The 19,723-nt window shown below is 40.2% G+C and overlaps 1 protein-coding gene across 1 annotated transcript in view; it reads right to left on the bottom strand.

The window, feature by feature from the left end:
- Positions 1–19,474, bottom strand: part of RORB (RAR related orphan receptor B) — a 137,079-nt gene extending 117,605 nt beyond the window's left edge. Inside the window, exon 1 of the mRNA XM_075739700.1 lies at positions 19,086–19,474. Coding sequence (XP_075595815.1) covers positions 19,086–19,092 — 7 coding nt within the window. The 5' untranslated portion in view covers positions 19,093–19,474. The remainder of the gene's footprint in view (positions 1–19,085) is intronic.
- Positions 19,475–19,723: the final 249 nt, after the last annotated feature.

Below are 19,723 nucleotides of genomic sequence, written 5' to 3'. Positions count from 1 at the left end.
TCCACCTGATGGCCTTCAAAGAACAATTGCTCCAAACATGCCCATCAGATATTGTATCATTCTCTTAAGTTTTGTGAGATGGAAGAATGCTGAATACCCTCAAAAATGTTCTTGACTGTTTAGGGATAGAGATAATACAGAAAATGTTTCACACAGAAAATAAGAAAAGACAGTGACTTTGCATGGCATTTTGAAACCTTGTTCCTCAGGTACTCTAAGAGGTAGCACATGAGGGAATTCAAACAACGTGCTAAATAGATGACAGAAAAAAATCCCATGAGTGATTTGTAACTACAGCACCTAATCTAACTACACTCTTGACCTGCTTCTGCACCCTACTTTCTCTCTTCCTTCCCTCCATCTTTTCTGAATAAGCAAGCAGACAGTCTACAAGACTTGATGTGATTGATGATAATCACAGCCTGTCCTATCCTAGTACATGTTAAGCTCATCATCATTTGGGCTGCCATGCTAGAAGAAAAGAGGTGCCCATTCTTCCCTCCTGCCTGTATCTTGGGCCTTAGAAAAATCCAGGATTCATGTTCTCTCTGCCAAATTGAGGAAAGAAGATTTAAATGTTTTTTACAGTATTTGGCATGGTTTTATTCCAGACGAGGATCTTCCTCAGATCCCACCAACATAACCACCAAAAACATTTCCCTAGCATACCTAGTCTGGAGATGAGCTAAACACTAAACATGCAGGCTGGGAACACTGCAATAGCCCTTAAGTTATAAAAGGAGTTTGTGTGTAATGCTTTTGGGAAGGGCTGTCCTGTGGTTTTTTTTTCATGCAGGCTTAGTGTCTGGAAAGGAAACACTCATTTTTAAACTGGAGTGAGATGTATCTGTCTTCAATGACAGACAGATTTTTTTTAAGATCAACTGCTGTGGACACAGAGGTACAGTTAATTTAAGAGTCTCCTTTTAGAAGGTCACAGTGGAAGATGTTTATTTTGCTACTGTCCATTTTTCATGAAAACTTCACTTCATGGTCTTGGTGGCTTCAGCCTCATTTCTTAACAAGTGCTGAATTTCACAGCATTACACGATGCGCCTAGAAAAGACTCCTTATCCAATGCTTTGAGTAGCTTTGGGTAAAAACCAAACCAAACCCAAACCAAAACAGAAATGTTTAAGGAGAAGCAGGTTTTTGTTTAGCTTGTTTTGTTTCGTTTTGTTTTGGGTTTTTTTGAGGAGAGGAGTTCTTGCTCTTTATCTACTGCCTGAATGAGGAAAGACAAAGTCCTTGGTCCCTGTCAATAATAAGCTTTGTTGGCCCTTGTTGAGTGTTAACAGCATATATTATCCTGGAATTCCTCTCTCTTGCTTCAATGTCCTGTGGAAGAGCCTCTGTTCCAAATTTTCATCCTCTCCTGTACGCATATACTCACAGACATTTGGAGTTCTTCCCCTCATCCCTCTATGCCTGAGGTCCACACGAGGTGGCCAAGGGGATGATGGAGGAACCCCCTAGCGGATGGATAATGGCATTAGATGAGACAGCGAAGACAATATGAAGATCATGGGCTTTTGTACAGAGCACCAGTTTTGAGTATGAAGAGTTACTAGGATCTTGCTAGAGATGCTGTGAGAACTTGTGAATTACGTATCCAGCCTGATGGTGCCCTAGAGACCATCTCCAGCAACTGGAAACACTGGAAGAGTGGAACAAACCTCAGGACTATTTAGGAGAACAACCTGGACACGGCCCAAGAATCAAATGATTACCTAAAAATGGAAACATGGCATCTCTTTCTTTCCAGAGCACAGGAGCATGCTTTGCATTTGGACAGAACTTGGTGAGAAAGAAAGCCCCTGGACACCTTTAAAATCAAACAAAATACTTTGAAAAAAATGTCTACAGTAACAGTTTGGCAAATGAAAGGAAACTACAGATTTGCACGTCTGCAACAGATATCAGAATACAAATTATAATAAATTTCACTGTGGAAAACCTTATAAAATGTACTGTTCTCTCTATGCTCTTACTACTTCTTTCTTCGGTAATGTTTCCCCACAGAAGGACTAAATAATAGGTTAGTCCTATTTCTTATCAGAATTTGGATGAAAATACTAGTGCAGCAACAGCAAAGCTGAGATCAGTGTAATTCTGAGAAGCAAGTTCTGCATTATTTTTGGTAGAAAGATGTATGTTAAGAAAGTGTTGAGGGATATAACAAGAAAAATAAAACATTAATTAAATGGTTAAATTATACTCTTCCTTCCCACAAACAAGATGGGCAAAAATGAAGTACTTACATTTTGATGAGGCAAGATAGCCACATGTCTACAAAAATGCTTCTTCAATATCTGCTTAAACTAAGTTAGCAGAATTAACTTAAATTTTAACAAATGACACCACGCCAAAGTTTGCTTTTGCCACTTCCATTTTTCCAGCCATGACTCAAAGCACCAAGACATAGTCTTTCAAAATATTTCATTTTCCTAGATTTTTTTGAGTTCCCAGCTAACTCCTCAACATACCAAAGTAGCCTCTTTAAAAATGACGAGGTAATGTGTTGGTCCCAAATCTTGTTGCTTAATCTCAGATTTTTTTGCTTAAGATGTATTATTTCTATGCAGATCCCAAAACATTTCTTAGAATTTCTCATATGCTTCCTTCTTTGGCAGAAGAGAACTTTGGCACAGGATCTTTTTGAGGGATTCTTAATCACTTTGTAGATTAAAAGGGGATTTTCTGTTGGTTCACGTTCAGTTGTTTTTCTCCTCAACACACCACAAAGGGGATAAAATCTATTTGGAAAATGAAGGAAACAAACATGACTGCAAACACTAGCTTCCCGTCCAAATTGATTTATACAAGAGGAAACAGAAACAGCTCAATTATTTGTTTAAGTATTTTTCTAAGACACCCAGTCTGAATTTATTGCAGGGAACCTTAAGGAATTGAGCTGTTGTGCAGCACAGCCCTGGAAGCCTTTCCTTGCACTACTGGAGCTGACCAGCTGAAGAAACCAGCTGTATGTCCAGACCTTTAATTAAAATCTGCTGCTGAGGGGAATTATACGGTGCTATTGGCTGGTGCAAATCGGGCTGCCTGCCTAGCAACAGCAGCAACAAGTTTCAGCCAGGCGATGTGACATAAACTAGCGACTGCCTCTGTGGGCACAAGTTTGTGGAAGTAGGATATTTACTAGCAATTGCTCTTCAGAGAAGGAATGGGAAGGCAGTAGAAATTAGAGATAAATAAAGTATAAATATGACTTTCTTAAAAGCATGCACTTTAAAATGCATATTTTTGAGCAGACTCAAATCAGCTTTCCGTATGTTGTTGACACGCCTATGTTTTATTTATGAAATACTCTTTGAAGGGAATGTTCAAGTAAAATATGAACCTGCAGGACAACTGGATCAGCCATAAAAGTACCAATAAAACCTCAAGTTAAATCAACTAATGGGTGATTAATTTAATCTCATCTCATTTTAACCAAAAATACATTTCTGCAGCTGTCCATAACTCTAGACATCAAAGGAACATCGGTGTGTTGATAACAGAACAGTACATTACTCCAAAGCGAATTTTCCCCCGCATCTGAATTTGCTTCATGTAGTACTTTTAAAACAGTGATACTCACAAGGCACATCTGTAGTGTGGCAAAGCAGAGCTCTGATGTCAAGACTCTGTGGAAATGGGTCCTACTGAGTAAGAGTCACAGGGTTACATGAACACACAACATAATGCTATTCATGATGAAAATATAGACTTGTAAAATACAGGAAAAAAATATCAAAGAAAATCATGGTGGCCCTACATCCGAGGGGCTAAAGATGACCTTTGCAAAATAATGTGCTAGAAGAAAAGTGCAACCATTCCAAACTCTCAAAGAGAAGTTAAACAAAGGAATAAGAAATGTCATGCATTAAGTTCTGAGACTCCTGAGAAGGTATTTCTAATGTTCACAGAACTAGATACAATGTATGCTTCTAACAGTATGATTAAATTAAAAAAAAAAAAAAAAGCATTTTAAAAAGCAAAATTAATTTTTGATGCATTTCTGCTTGACTTTAATGGCTTTCTCCTTGTAAGTAGCAGAGCCACTGCCGCCCAACAACAATCTCCTCATTATCACAGCTGAATAATGAAACAATGTGTATCTCTTAAGTTCAGCCCTCCTGTAGCAGAAAGTCCAAGTCAGCATTTCTAGGAGAATTTCTTTTAAAGGATTTACAGAAGCAACCCACAAGTATCTATATTCACGGTGCAAACTCATATCTTTGTTCTGGTCTCTCTTGCTCACTCTGTCTCTTTTTGAATTTGCTATAAAAGCTAAATTAGGTCTCAGGGGCACTGCACCACTAAACAAAGATCTCTTCTAGCCCATTGTGATGGAAGTAAATGTACTCAGGAGGGAGATGTACTTAAAGGAGAGGCTAAAGTGTCTCCCTCCCCCAATTCTCTCATCTTGAACACAGATTTCTTTACCCGCTCCACAAAATCATTCACTCTCACTCATACATTTCCCCCTCCTACTTACAGCCTTCTCTCTTTCTCAGAAATGCAGCCAGCTAAATTTACTGAACTGGAATAAAAACCTTTTTTGGCATAACTTGCTAAGCTGTTCCAACATTTACATGATTCCTTCTGCAGCCTCTTCATGGAAATATACATTCAAAACAAGTAAGAATACTTACTCTTTTCAGCATCAGGACAGCTATTGTAAGAAATTATATCCACAGTCCAATCTGCAGCCTTGTAATGACTTATTAACAAGACAGTTCTGCTCTCCCTGTGCTTTCTCATCTACTGTTGCTAATAACAAAGTTTTAATATTTCCTCAACTTTAGTTTCATCACCACAGGATTTAAAGTTGCAGACACGCTTACAATATGCCTCATTATGAGGGATCGCAGCTTTCACTGGGAGGGCAAATAAAAAAAAACAAAAAACAAAACCCAACCAAAACCTGAACTGTACAATATATTTCCTGCTCAGTTATGAAAAGTTTAAAATATTAAAGATACTGCAAAAACATAAAATCAAGAATGTTGTATTTCCCTGACAAGTCTAGTATACACCCACAACATATGTATGTATGTTACTTTAAATTTGGTATTATAGATTTAAATGGCGACTGGTGATTACCACTTCCAGTAGACATTGAGAAAACCTTGTTCACATATATTTAAAAAAAAGAAATCAAGATTCCTGTAAAATAACTTTTCTGCTGACAGACAGAAAAATACAGAATAATGTTTCAGAACAACTGATTTAATCCTGGGCTCCCTGCAATGCTTAAGAACAACTCTGTTTTTCAGCTCAATTTTCTATCTCTGAAACCTTAGAAGTCTGGAATATGTCTGAATATGCTTAAATATTTTTGACAGAAAGGCCCTAGTAACTAGAAATGTCCTAAGATCACTTACGAGAAGCCTGTAACAGAATAGAGACTCTCGTGTTTGTATATTAGATTGCAAAGCTTATTGTAACACACAGGATTCTCTTTGATTTTTTGTATGCCTGGTCAATTCGTCAGAATTTTGATAAAATCTGTGAACTTTGTAACAGCAGACTCAAATTCAGCATCTAACCACAAGAAGCAACTTGAGGTATTTTACATATTTGTTACGTAATACTACGCTTTACTAACATATCTTACTTCAGAAGCAAACACCTTCTCCTACCAAGTGAAACGATTTCTAATTAATAGACACAGAGACCGTATACATATTACAAATAGAGGTTCAACACCGGGCCGGTAGTGACTGAGCAAAATAAAAATGCCGTGGTACTTGGTGGCTTGCGTGAAGCAAGCTGGTGGTCTCAATCCAGGCCTCAATGGACTTTGTTCATGAAAAAAGAAAAACAAAACCCACCACATAGCACTAATTGGCACCCCTGTTGGCACTGACAGCGACAAGGCCAAGGTTATAACGGCCACAGGAAAAGGGTCTTTCAAGGTCAGTGTTGAGGCACAATAGGGAAATGGCATGGGAGAGAGGCAGGCCCAGCGCCGCGGGCAGCTCGGCTCCCAGGACCTCCTTTAGGCCTGCACCTAACAAGATGAGCCTGACAAGGACTTTTGCGCATCAGTCACCTCACCCATGCAACTATTCACATGCCAAAAAAACCTTTAGGAACTGGTCCTAAATCTCTGCAGGGTACAGAGGAACCATCCATCTGACACTTTTTTCAAGTAAAGAAAACATCACATGTGAAGGCACTTGATGGCAAAACCCCTAGGAAAGGTCTAATTTAACTGATTTGACAAAATTCCATTGCACAAAAGCTTTCTGCTTCTTTTCCTTACTGTATAAAGACGCTGACTGTATCTGCAGTAGAAGGGGAACTATCATCTCTTACGTAGGTAGAAACAGCTATGCAGGAGGAGAAAGTAAATAAAAGACATAACTTAAATACACACTTTTGGCTTTCTTGTACATGAATGGTTGATAAACGTCACTACAGAAAACATTCATCAGTGTGCAGAACCAGATTAGTCTGGTACGGACAGTTACAAACTCTTCTTCATCCTGCCTTTCTAATGAATTTAATCAACAGTGTTACAGGTTCATCTTTAACACCTATTCAATGGCCTTCTGCTTTTGAGTCTACCAATAGAAGTATATGTGCAACATAAGCAGCTCACAAAATGAAGAACCACAAAATCTACAAGAATATGAAACATACCAAGAAGCAACACATAACTGACAATGAATGGAGGTGGGGATTTAAACTAATGCAGCACAAGAAAATCTAAAAGGTAATATGCAACTGCAATAAAACCCAAACCCAATAAACATATATCAGAATATCTGGTTAGCTCTAAGAGCAAAATCTGATATCCAAACAGGTTTGGAAAATAATGTACTATTTTCTCTTTTCCCTCTTCATTAGAAACTACAAAAATAGACAGATATATAAGGTAAGTTTGTATGCGTGGATGTGAATACATCTCCTATTGGAAATGGATGGGGTTTTTTAACTCACATCGTGGGAAAATAATATTTAATTTTTAAGGAATTGTTCAACCACTCTACGCATAAATGTATCAAAATATCACCTATTCTCTCATGAAATATGAAACATATCTATACATACATCTAAAATATGAAACCTTTTCAGTTACCTTCTTGAGCAGTAAGCAAAATATTAATGGCTTAGTACTGCTTAAAATACCATAATAGTCAGCCTCTAGACAGTGATCAGTAGTTTCACAGAAATAGCCTTATTCCTTAAATGAAAAATAATTCCTAAACAATTTATATTATTCTTTAATATAATTAAAGTAAACTGAAGTTCATCCTTTGACTTGTTTCACAGTGAAGCATATATCAAAAATGCTATTTTGGAGATTATGAAAAATCACAATATGTATTTAATAGCATTTGTCTGCCTGAAATTATTTTATCCTGCTGCTCACTTCTGCCCAAAAGATAATGTAGGTTAACACTGGGTCAAAAACTGATATATTCCTAAACATTTCAGTAATAGCATAAAGACTTTCCTCTGAGACATATACCCTCCTCTAGCTCAAATGATCCTGAGAAAGGATGAAATAGATGTTAACGGATGACAGCTTGGCACTCTGCCTGTTTTATGCTTAGGACTTACAGAAAACTACAGGGGGAAGGTGGGAAAGCAAAGAATTCATGTAAATGAACCTCCTACGCTACCAGAGTAGTTTTCCGAAAATTCAGATTTCCTTTTTCTTTTTGATTATGGAGACTTCTGTGATTGTTTGGTTCTTTTATAGGCTCTGTGGGATTGCTACAGAAGGAAAAGTTAGTCAAGGGTATATACTTAAAAATCACCCTAGTCTTGGAGAAATGGAGATCATAAGAGCATTCTTTGTTTCTCTTTATCTTCTGAGCATGGAGAAAAGATCTAAAGGCATCATTTCTGTCTTACCAAAAAATGCTTTGCTGCAATCATATAGAACATTATCTCTTCACTGCTACACATTTCTATTGTCTCCAAAAACCTATTATATGAATTAGGTGAACTCTACATAATAGATACTTTCAAAACAAAACAAAACAAACAAACTTTCAAAGATATAGGCAAATTCTTTTGCCAGGCAAAAGAAAGAGCAGGTGCTGGCAGCCAAGCAGTACAGGAAACAAGAGATTTCTCACTCAAGCACCTCTTCTATCTCCAAGGCTCCACGCATACAAAAGTGATAGAGGTACATGATGGAGATCTAGCCAGGCCAAGATGTAAGAAACTCTTTATTTCTTCCCTACAGCACATCCCAAACAAAGATAAAGCAAAAGGAACAAAAGGGTGAAAAGAACAAAATGTCTTTCTGTAATACACGGGCATATATATGATGCATGGTCTAATGAACCAATTACATGTTTTCTAACAAGTGAATGAAGTTAAATGTCAAGGACGTTTCCAAGTGTTCCCACTGCTTTTTAACAAAAGTCACTGAAAAAACCATAGAGAAAGAATGAGAGAGAAAAATAACAGAAAGGTGTGGGGGGGAAAGTTTTGATTTAATCCAGTTTAAAAAGATCAAGTTTGGATGTATTTTGCAAATGACATTTTAATTTTGCAAATTACTAACTTTGCTGAAGTGCAGTGAACGCCAGGCTTGTACCGACCGCTTACATAACTGTATATGTGATATTCCAACTCCTGAGTAGCGCAGCTCTGAATATACATAGCGAAATGAATGGGAGCGGATGTCAAATGTTAGTGTTTAGCTGCATACCAAATAGTTTGAAGTCCCATTGCAACAAATCTACACGCAACACCAAGTAATAGAAAGTAGCAGAATGAACACATTCATATTGTACATTCATTCTTTTCCTTATTTCATGCCTTCTTTCTATTACTTCCACTTCTCTCTTTCTTTCTCATTTCTAACAGCATGCCCACTGTAGTTAACTTCGCCTGCAATAAGTGGAAATTGAAAAGTCCAGCACTTTGTAGTACAGGACTGTTCATGTCAAAAAACCCTCCCATCTCCTCACTCTTCTTTTTTATATTCTGTTCTTTTCCTTTACATTTCCACACACTTCTTTCACATCATTCTTTCTTTTTTAAAAACAGCACCCTTTTTTCGTTTGTTGTTTATCCAAATTCACCATCCTTCTTCCCTCCCCGTTTTCTCTTGCACCTGCTTAAATTCCCTGTTGAAAACATATATTTGTCTCCTTCAGTTTTATGATGCAGCTGTCACAGTCTTTTTCTCCTACATTCTGTTGAAGCCTGAAAATGGTTTGTTGCAAAAAGTCTTATTTAGCATCCCATTCTTTATGGCGCTCCCACTGGAGTTTGTAGCAATTGCTGATTTAGAACACATCTTGGTAAATGGTATTTTACAAAAATAAATATTGGAATTTTGGCAAAAACAAATCAATGATAAATGAAGAAAGCAACTTCTGCCCAGGCACTTGAACTAAGACAGTGCAAGTTGTCTCCCTACCCCTCTGCTGAAATCAAAGTGACTGTATTATTTAGCTCTCCCATCTTCTGAAAATCAGTAGATAGTAAACAACCAATGAGCCATATTGTACCATTAGTTTTACAGTAAAACATTTCAGCGAAATCTATAGGGAATTCTGTTTCAAAATTAAATATACAGCTTCGGTCAAACACAGCTCTGCGGACAGCTTTCACTCAGTTGATATAATATAGCATAACATACCTTTGCTTGAAATACTGACACATAGGAACAGTTTTTCCAGAAATCTTTGAATCTTTGCATGATAATTGTTGCTTCTCAAAATGTCAGAGTAGACATTGCGTGCAAAGTTTTCTGCAATCTTTTCCTTCTTTCTTTTTATTTTTCTTTCTCTCTCTTTCTCTCTCTCTCTCTCTCATTTGTTAATTATCAATTAAATTATGGCTACATTATGGTAGTTACTAGATACTTTTGAAGTTTCATCCTTAATATTGCAACAGCTGCCACAACACTAGTAATGCCTTTATTCTTGACCAGTTCAGAATAAGGAATTTATTTTCATAAGCATGTAGAAGTGCTTTGCAAATTGAAGTGGAACATGATGTTGACGTTCTTTAAGCTACAGAACAATTTTGTTTGCGTTATGGGTGTTAATCAACAATATGGGTGTTTGTTTGAGTAATGGGTGTTAATCAACAATACTTCGCCTCTATTGACGTTGTTTTAATCTTCCTCCTTATTCTTACTTAATCATTTGAGAGATTAATATAATCTGAATTTTCCAAAATTGGCTATGGCTAAGAGGAAACTTACATGTATTAACAATTGTGATTCATCAGTAAAGTGCAGCCCATTCAAATAAAAGAAAACTGGTTTATCTATGCGTGGCTGTAGTTCATACTATTTCATACTAATGATTTTAGATACAAATTTAGACTATTTAGAGTATGTAAATTTTTGAATGAGAAAATTTAGTAAAAGTGTTGTTATTTTTTACTTTTTCTAATATAAAGCAACATTAATTTTAAATGCAAATCTCCTACTATTCTAGTTGGCACATTTAATGAAGATTACTGGTGCAGTACTGCTTACATACTATCTATAGTATATGTTATAGGTTTCCATACATTAAAAAAACAGTTAAGCTGCTATTTCTTGTATCGCATTTCCATATGTATTGGTATAGAGAGAATGGCTTGTGTTATTAAAAGAAGTCTGGCTTCCTGACAGATACTAGTAATCAGTACTTGTATAATTTTCACAAATGCACTGAAAGAAAACAATGACAATGTTAATATAGATTCATAAACAAACTAAATTAATCTCTGCTTGGTCATCAGTGGAACTTTCTCCAAAAGAAAAGTTTCTTTTCTTCACAAAGATGAAATCACTGAATGGCATTGTGCCTTATTAATACATTTCTTCTCTAGTGCCATTACTTCTCTATGCCACTAGACTGTGCTCTGTTTGTTCGCATTTGTGCTCACACTGCATTGAATATCTGGCCTCAGTTCCTGTGCGTGGTCTCTCCTTTCTTTCAGTTCATTCCAATTAAATACTAAATACCGTTCATTGTACAAATATTGTACAAAATCCACCAAACAATGTGCATTGAAGTAAGCAATGCTTTTCATAGCCAGTTTGCCGCTTCATTCTTCTTCCAGACAAATATGAAAAGAAACAATAGAGCACCTGTTTCACTACTTAGTCAGGACCTGAAATATAGCATTAACTTTCATTTTCCCATCTTGCTTTGAGAGGCAAAATTGGTGCTGCACTGTTGAAGTGTACAAGCAATCACGGGAAAATATGCTAGCAGTGTAGTGTTAGGTTTTCCAAAAACTACTCCTGTGGCAGGCTCTTAAATAAAAAAGTTAATTGGCAGCAGTTTATCATCACCTAGTAAAATCAGGCACATTTTTCAAGATGGAAAGAGAAGTCAACACACATGAATGTCTCTAAACAACATTTTTAATGAAACTATTGTCCTTAATTTTGTTAAATTCAGTTTTATACAGTTCACATAGTGTAAATTCACTAAGCCGTCCTCCTCAAAAAAGATTCTTACTTGCAATAAAACTTCTGGAAAATGGTTTGTTCCACAGTTTTTACTCTGCTAACTAACAAACAGAAACATACTATCAACTGCGGGATTGGGTCTATAGTTTCCAGTATCTTTCAAACAAGTATAAACATTCAATGTGTAATGCACACTGAATAATCTAACCTCCCCAAATTATCAAATTGCACTTTACCTCATGTTGTAGTGGGAACGGTAATTTAAGAGAGTTGCTTATTTATAAACAGCGTTGTCTTCACTTTTTACACTTGAAGTTTATTTCAGGAGAACCATAATTTCATCTGAGACCAACAACAACCTGCTCCAAAGCATAATATGCTACCCTCTTGACAGCTCATTATTTTGACAGTAGAGTGAACCACAATTTAACAACTTCTTCTTTGTCTTCTTTTGATCTAGCTTTCCCCCCACCATGAACACCTTCTGTCAAAAAAACCTCATAATACATATTACTTGTAAGAGCAAAGACATTTTTAGTCTAAAGGATTGCTTCAGAGGGTGAAGAAATTAAATGCAATGAGAATGCGTGTCTTGTTCGGAAATGTTACTCTGAAGGATAAAGTCACTTGTGGCTACCGTGGATTAATGAAGTAGAAATAAGAATCTTAAAAAAGAGTAATTTTGGTGTGAAAGGTGTTTGTTGTGTTCAGGAAACCTTCTAAGTGACCATGGGTAACTAAAAGGATCAGTTAACTGTGAGACCACCTCAAGAACATCTATAAGCAGACAGAATGCTTTAAAGCATTCTTTATAATAATAAAGCACACTTTATAATAATCATCAAAATTACTTTTAAAATTATACTGCTATTTTAGCCATGCTGAAATGTTTGTTACCCTGTGTAGCATATTCTTGCCTAAAGATATCACAAATGTATATATTTTCTTAATCTTCACTTAAAGATTCATTTGGCCACTATTTACCAGCAGCAACACAGCAATTACCGTAAGCTTAACAATTAAACAAAGCAATTTATAGATAAGTGGAATTTTTTTTTGAATACTTTTTACAGGTCGGCATTAGCTGAGAAAACAAGGAGCATATTTACCAATAACTCTTTCCAACAAATATGAATTTCCACCCAAGCCAACAGCTATATTTGAGCACCAAAGGGCAGCAGGCAGTTAGGAGTGGAAGGTGATTTTATTGAAATTTCAGAGCAAGAAGATTTTTTTAACATGGCATGCATCTTACGACGTTGATTCCCTGTAAGCCTTTATAATCATTCATGTTTCTTACAATCCCAAGTCATTGGGTTTCAAAGGGACACAGAACAAACAGCCTCAAATTCAGTTTGCCTTATTTATGTGAATAGTCCCATCAAATCTAACTGAACTATTTGCATAAACAAGGCCCATGATAACAGGAAAACTCTTTCAAAATGAGTTTGTCTGTCAAGCAAGCAAGCATAATTACTTGACATTTACTCTTTAATGAGTATGTGGTTTTAAATGTCCATGATCCAGATCTGGATAAACATATGATTTTTTAAATTTATTGCCTTTTTGTGCAGCGATAAAACCGTGGATCTTCCTTAAAAATTGTGTAGATGCATTGTAATTGACAATTCATCAAAATAATTCATCATTAACAGCATAATAACAACATTTATGTCAAACTAAATTAGCCTATATACTTGTAGCAGAGGCAGAAACAGCTGTCATTCTGTTTGCATAAATTTCCAGCAGAATGTCTCTGGCAAAGTTAAGTGTTAGCATTTCTGCTTTATAAAAAATAGTTCCAAGACAGCAAAAATACAGAGGGCCAAATGTCTCATCAATAGGACCACTAAAATGAGTAAGCATTGTTCAGTCAAACAAGGACTATGCCATCATAACTGTATTCTATTCTCAATCATCTTGTGCATAAATCAGAGTTTTTAATATGCTCATGAAAGCAATATTAGAAACAAACAGGAAAATGGCACAATCCAAAAGGCACCTTCTGTCTGCCACCCCCAGTGACACTGTGTGATGTCTTATTCTCAAAGCTGCACTGCAGACTTTGCCCAGACTGCATACAGAATCGAAAGGAACAACATTGAACTTTATAAACACGAAGCACAAAGAACAACATTTTGACATCTATAGTTTGCCTATGAAAGTCATTATGGAAAGCCCCAACTGTGCTAAATGCTCAAAGCTGTTAAAATTGCTCTTTAAAGAAACTGATTTTAAATTCAAATGTATCAGGTTTCTTAAAATTTACGCTTTGGTTGAAGTTGATTTAACAGGTTTATTACTAAGCTTAACAGCAAGTGATCTAGGACAGTGCCTTAGAAGTGTAAAACAATGCGTAACCACTAACACACTACTGTTACCTCATGATTGTGTAGTAATGCTCAAAGTTTCTCTTTTTTTCCCCCCTTTTTAATAATTTCCCTTTTGTTCTATGTAACCACAACTGGTTATTTATACAACTATTATTTTTAGCCTGATTTATCATAAATGCCGTTATAACACCTGTGGTTTCCCTCATTAAGAGCTCAATAGATAGGGTTGCGGGCTGAAAGGGCAGCATATGGGCTACGAAAGGGCTAGTTAACATAACCCATTATACTGGTGCACTGGTAAAGCTCATTTCTATTCATCTGATGATTAGTTCAATCAATATTTACTCCTGTGCACATCTTTTGTCTTCAGCAACAAAGCATACATTCTTCAATTTCATAGCACAGAGCTTGATTTCTGTGAATTAGTTGCATTGCTTGAGAGGAAGGAAAATTATTTCCTGGATAGCTTGGGAATCTTTCACTCCTTTGATTTTGTTTTCCTGTATCAGGTAACCAGTGTCCACACTATGGCAGATCCTAGTTCCTGGAACTGTTTAATAACACACAGTACTGTTGAAGGTATCCGTCATCCATGTATTTCTTAATACGCACATGTCAATATCATGTATAGCAGTACCCATGATAGCATCCTAAAGTCTTTCCACTAGTTAGCACAAGTACATTTTAAACAGGAATTCTGACTTCCAGTTTACTCAAAACATGTATTTTTTTTCTGCTTGTATATTCTCCTCAAAAATGGTGATACAGTTTTTAATCACAAAACACAAATTAAGTGATCCCTAATTGCAATCATGATTGTACTGTCAAATAGGTAACTCGTACCAAGTTATTGTTTGTCATTGTATTTGTAAAAGGCCAACAGTGGATGTCAGACATTTTCTATAACACAAAAGAGCTAATGCACATTATCATTTTCATAGTTTTTAAATTAACCGCCATATTACAGGTCACCAGACTTTAATCCATGAAAAAAAATTTTCTCATTAAAAAAAAAAACAAACCAGAAAAAAACGCTTTTCTATTGTAAAAGTTCTAATGATATTAAACCAGATAGTTTTCTATTGATGAACTTTCATTATGTACTCCCCTCCCGCCCCCAACACTGTGGCATAATGGAAAAATTAAAGATAAATGCAAGATACCCTTTGAAATGCAGATATGGTGCAATTCAAAGTAAAAGTATTGCAGACATACAAACAAGAATGCTTCAGGTTTGATTTTTGCTCATTCTAGAGTCACTCTATATTAACTACACACATTCATATTTTTTATTATGTAACACAGTAATAGTTTATTACTGACTCATGATTTTCTAAGCATTTACTGACAGTTGTTAAAATTTGATCTGCAGACCTAACACCAGAAGCTTGTGTTCCGTCACATATTAAGGAGCGTCAATGAAGTCAAATAGTATTATTCAGGTACGTAGTAGTTGGTTGCACCACACTGTGATGACAAATAGGTTTTGCTGTGGTGGGGTTGGGTCCTAAGTCTGTCAAAATCAGTATTGCTTCTCTCACCGCCTTTGTTTTAAATACTCGATATATTCATTGACATATTTTAGGATATTGATGTTACGTATTCCAAATTTAGTCGTATTTATTTTTCCTGGAATAACTTGTGAAATAAGTTTCCTTTGCTTTAATGAGCATACAATGATTCCCTGCACTTATCTCTTAAATTAAGAGAACTTTCTCAGTTATCCAGACTATTTGTATATGTTACTTAATAAGCTCTCTCAGCAACACTGCAGATAGGATTTGTTTGATTCACACTTCCCTAATTGCTTACAAATATTTCAGGGATGCTAAGAAAACAGAATAACTATGTAGCATTATGTAATATGTATCATTGCTCCCTTCTGACACCAACAAGAGAAAACTACACAGAAAAACTTGCTCAAATACCTTGGCTTCAGGGTTTTGTGGAGTTCCTTTTCTTTAAAACATAAAAGATAAAGCTTTTTAGTAAGATTCTCAACTGAAAACTTAAATATTACTTTTTCAATGAGTGGGGTACACTGTATGACTTCTTTAATATCCCTTTCACAACTCAAATAATTGTGATGACAACCTTGTTTTTCGTATGTGTACAGGTAGCATATGCCCAGAGTAAAATCTGGTGATTGGACATTAGGGTTTTGGCACTTAGTAATTTTTTCATGTTTGTATATACGCTGCATTATACACAGAATTCACTAATTTGTAACAGCTTTAGACTTTACAATCAGATTAACAAAAATTAAATTACAAGATAAAAAAACTTGGTTTATTTTCTTTTTAGTTAAGCAGCTCAATAATTTTAGTGCATTTTCAGTCTTCTTTTTCTAGAAAAGATGGTGAAGTACACCTTCTACGTTCTTAACCCCCTCACAGGATGTTGGCAGGAGTGGGGCAGGTGGAAGGAAGGAAGGAAAACTCTGATGAAAGGTCATTCTAAGTGTCAATCTTTTTATTGCCCCTATAAAATATAGGTATAAAAGTCATCAACTTCCAAAACTTCCGCTCCCAGTTCAGAGGGAAATACTTGGACCTACCACGACAACGCAAGCACCAAAAGCACAAGTGCTCATCCTCCTGTACCAGAATATTGTTCCACTGTAAGTCAGAATGGCTATGTATCCTCAAAGGGATTTAAGCCCAGATTTGAAGTACAGGGAATTATTATTTTGGATAGGACATGACCAATGAATATAATGTAGTGGCACAACAGCTGAGGTGTGCCCAAAGCTAGCTATGCTTCCATGGGATGACCAACAACAGTCCCTGTGATCACCCAGTGCTTTGGGATGCAGCACGCAGTAGTAACACAGGCTGGATATTTTCAGAAGCTCTTTGGCCTCCATCTCCAGTGTGGAGCAGGTAAGGAACAACAGCAACCCCTGCACATTCCAGGCATGTTGGGCTGAATGCATCAACTGCACCTTGGAAGGATACAGCTCAGCTGGGAAAGTCTGGGGGAAGAGCTCACATGTACAAGAGAGAGAGCTTCTTCCTTCAAATCCAACAGTGAATGTAACAGAGTTGAAAACTATACCTTCACAAGAAGGCTTACAGCTGTCTAAAAACATTAATTCATGGAAGCTCACAATCCGTTAATTGTGATATACATTCATATCCTTTATTAGGAAAGCCACACATGCAATGGATGGATGTTCCATTAGCATACAATGTTCCTGATCATTTGAGGGGGTGTCAAGTGTTGCTCTCATCTTGACGTACACCTGATGTAAAGCATCAGTTCGGTAACCTCTTGCACATGAGTTTTGCACAAGGATGAAAGTTGCTTGTTGTTTTTTCTCCATCCCAGCCCCTTTCCCCCACCCGTAAATTCCTTATTGAGCGAGCCTAAATATAATGCAAATCTAACTTGCATTCTAGGGACAGAGCAGCACCTCTTCATGAGCAGTAGCTGACAGCAGAGCTTAAGGGGCAGCAGAGGTGGCTGCGGAGCAGGGGTACACCCCGCCAGCGATGCCGCCAGGTGTGCGGAAAGATCCGCCTCTCTCTCCCTACCCAGGGCCGCTCGGACCTTGCTTAAAGGAGAGGGTCAGAGGAGAGGGACATTTCACTTCGCGCTTGCCAAGGGCGGGCGGGGGGGGGGGGGTCCTGCGCTCCGCGGCTTCACGGGCCTCCCCGAGGTAGGGCAGGAGAACCGTGGGTGGCTGCGGTTTGGGTCGACAAACTGCCCAGCAAATGGGAGACGGGGCTTCTGCCCGGGGGGGGGCACTGACGGGCATGTTTCGAAAATAACCCCCGAGCCACTGAGAGGCTCTGCTCCCACTGGAGGCGCTCTGTGGGGGGAGTGGGGGAAGGAATAGAAAAAAAGAAAAAAAAAAGGCAAAAAAGAAACCCCAGCAAAGCTGCAACGGGGGCAGCTTTACAGGACTCAGAGTTTTCTCTCCGTTTCCTGTTGCTCTTATGAAAGAGAAATACTGTTTAGCAAGTTATTGCCAGATGCCCCAAAGCGAACACTATCTTCTAAGAAAGCAAGGGGAAAGAGGGTTTTTTCGTTTCTCTGCGCAAATGTCAAAGTTACAATTCCTTTAAAGAAAATTACATACACGCGTGATTTGTTAACGCACGCAGCTACAGCAGCTGACATCCCGTAAGAGGAAATCCTAGCTAAAAAGTTGTTTCTGGTGTGTGCGTCTCCATTCATTAATGTAAACCGGAGACTCAAGAAATCCGCACGCGATGTCGCTGTCAACCCCGAGCGTGCTCCGCTCCTCGTAAGCCCTTCTCCTCCGTCCCATACCCCGGGAAAGAATACTTTTTGCCCGTTTACCACGTCGTGGGGTGAGGTAAGCCACCGGGCTGAAGAGCGGGGCGATAAAGGGGAGTGTGGAAGATGGGGGGAGGGGGGGGCGGAGGAGGTGCGCAACTCCCGCGTGTCCCCGGGACTGGCGGGGGTTGTTCTCGTCCCGACGTCGGTGCTCGCCTGGCCCGGGGAAGGAGCCCAGCGGAGTATGGCCCCGGGACACGCGGAAACAACGCGTTCTCACGTCTCCCGCACCAACTTACGTGTCCGGCGTGCCAGCCACAGCACGCAGCCCCCCTCTCCCCCCGCAGCGGCACCCTCAGGACAGTCACCCCGGCAGCTCTCCGTGCCTGGGGCTGTTCCGTCGGTGGGGATGCTCTGTGCTCTCCTGCGGGGCCCTCACTGTGTGGAGCTGCAAGCCCCGGGGGAGGCTCTGGCTGCCCTCCAAGATAGGGCTGCGTAGGGGACACCGGCTCGGGTGGGGGGGGGGGGGGGCAGCGGAAGAACTGCGGACACGGGGATGGGGGTCCCGGGCAGCGGTACCCTTGCCGCCCCATTAGCAACATGCGGAGAAAGGGTCCCTCCAGGCGACATGCCGGCTGGGGAACAGGGCGAAGCCAGCGAAAAAGTCCTGAGAACAACTTTTGGGGAAGGAAGGGGGAGTCCATCCCCGTGCTGTCAGCGACCCGGGACCAAGAGGCAAGCGGGTCCTGCGGTACGGGCCACCTGCCGAGGAGAGCGCGCCCCGTGGACAGTTGCGGGTGGGGACTCCACGACACAGACGCCGCCAAACACTTGCCCCTTCCCTCCCACCCTGCCCGCTGCGGCTCAGGGCGACCGCCGGGCTTTCTCGCACAGGTACGTCGCGGGTGTCTCCTCACCCTCCTGCCGCGGGGAGCACTTCGGGCTGGTCCCCGGGCCCCCGCGGGTGCGGGGAACACGCCGCGAGCAGCCACGCCAGCGGGCGGGCACGACCCATCAACTTTGTCCCCCGGACCGTCTCTCCCCCCCGGCACGAAACCTCCTCCCCGGCCCCTTCCCCAGCAATTTTCCCAGAAGACAGCCGCCCCGCTTACCTCGCATGGTGTTGGCTCCCCGCTCCGCGCAGTCATGAAGCTGGGAGCCCGGGAACCGCACCACAAAAATCCCGTCTCAGCACCCGCGGAGGCGGCAGCCGCCGCAGTTCTGCTCCGCCGGGAAAACCATACCTCCGAGGCGGCTCCGCGGGGCGCGGCTCCGCGGGCTGCCCGCCGCCGGGCGCGCTCTTCCCTGGCGGCCGCCCCGCTCCCGCCCGCCGCGGAGCCCCTGCGGGGGTCGCCTGGGCCGCGGAGCGGCGGCGAGTGGCTAGTGGCGAAGCAAGGGAAGGAGAAGGAAAGGAGTTACGTTAGAAAAAGCAGGAAAAACACGCGGAGGAAGAAGAGAGGGGGGGACTGCGTGGATGGCAGAGCATATGCGCTTTCACATGACACCGGCGCCCCTCAGCAGCTCCCCGGTGCGGATTTCCACTGCGCAGCCACAGGGACGCGCGAAACGGGAGTGAGACCCAGGCAGAAAGCGGCAAAGAAGCTTATAGCGGGGGGCGGGCGGCGCCGCCGGCACGGCCCCGCCCGCTGTCAGCGTCGCCGCCAATCACCGCCCGCCCGCCCGGCACCGCGGCCGCAGCCGCGGGCGGCACCGAGCCGCCGCCGCCACCCCGGGCCCGGCCCCGACCCCG

The sequence above is a fragment of the Balearica regulorum genome, chromosome Z, assembly GCF_011004875.1.
Source record: "Balearica regulorum gibbericeps isolate bBalReg1 chromosome Z, bBalReg1.pri, whole genome shotgun sequence".
NCBI lineage: Eukaryota > Metazoa > Chordata > Aves > Gruiformes > Gruidae > Balearica > Balearica regulorum.
This window is presented reverse-complemented; position numbering and strand designations above follow the sequence as displayed.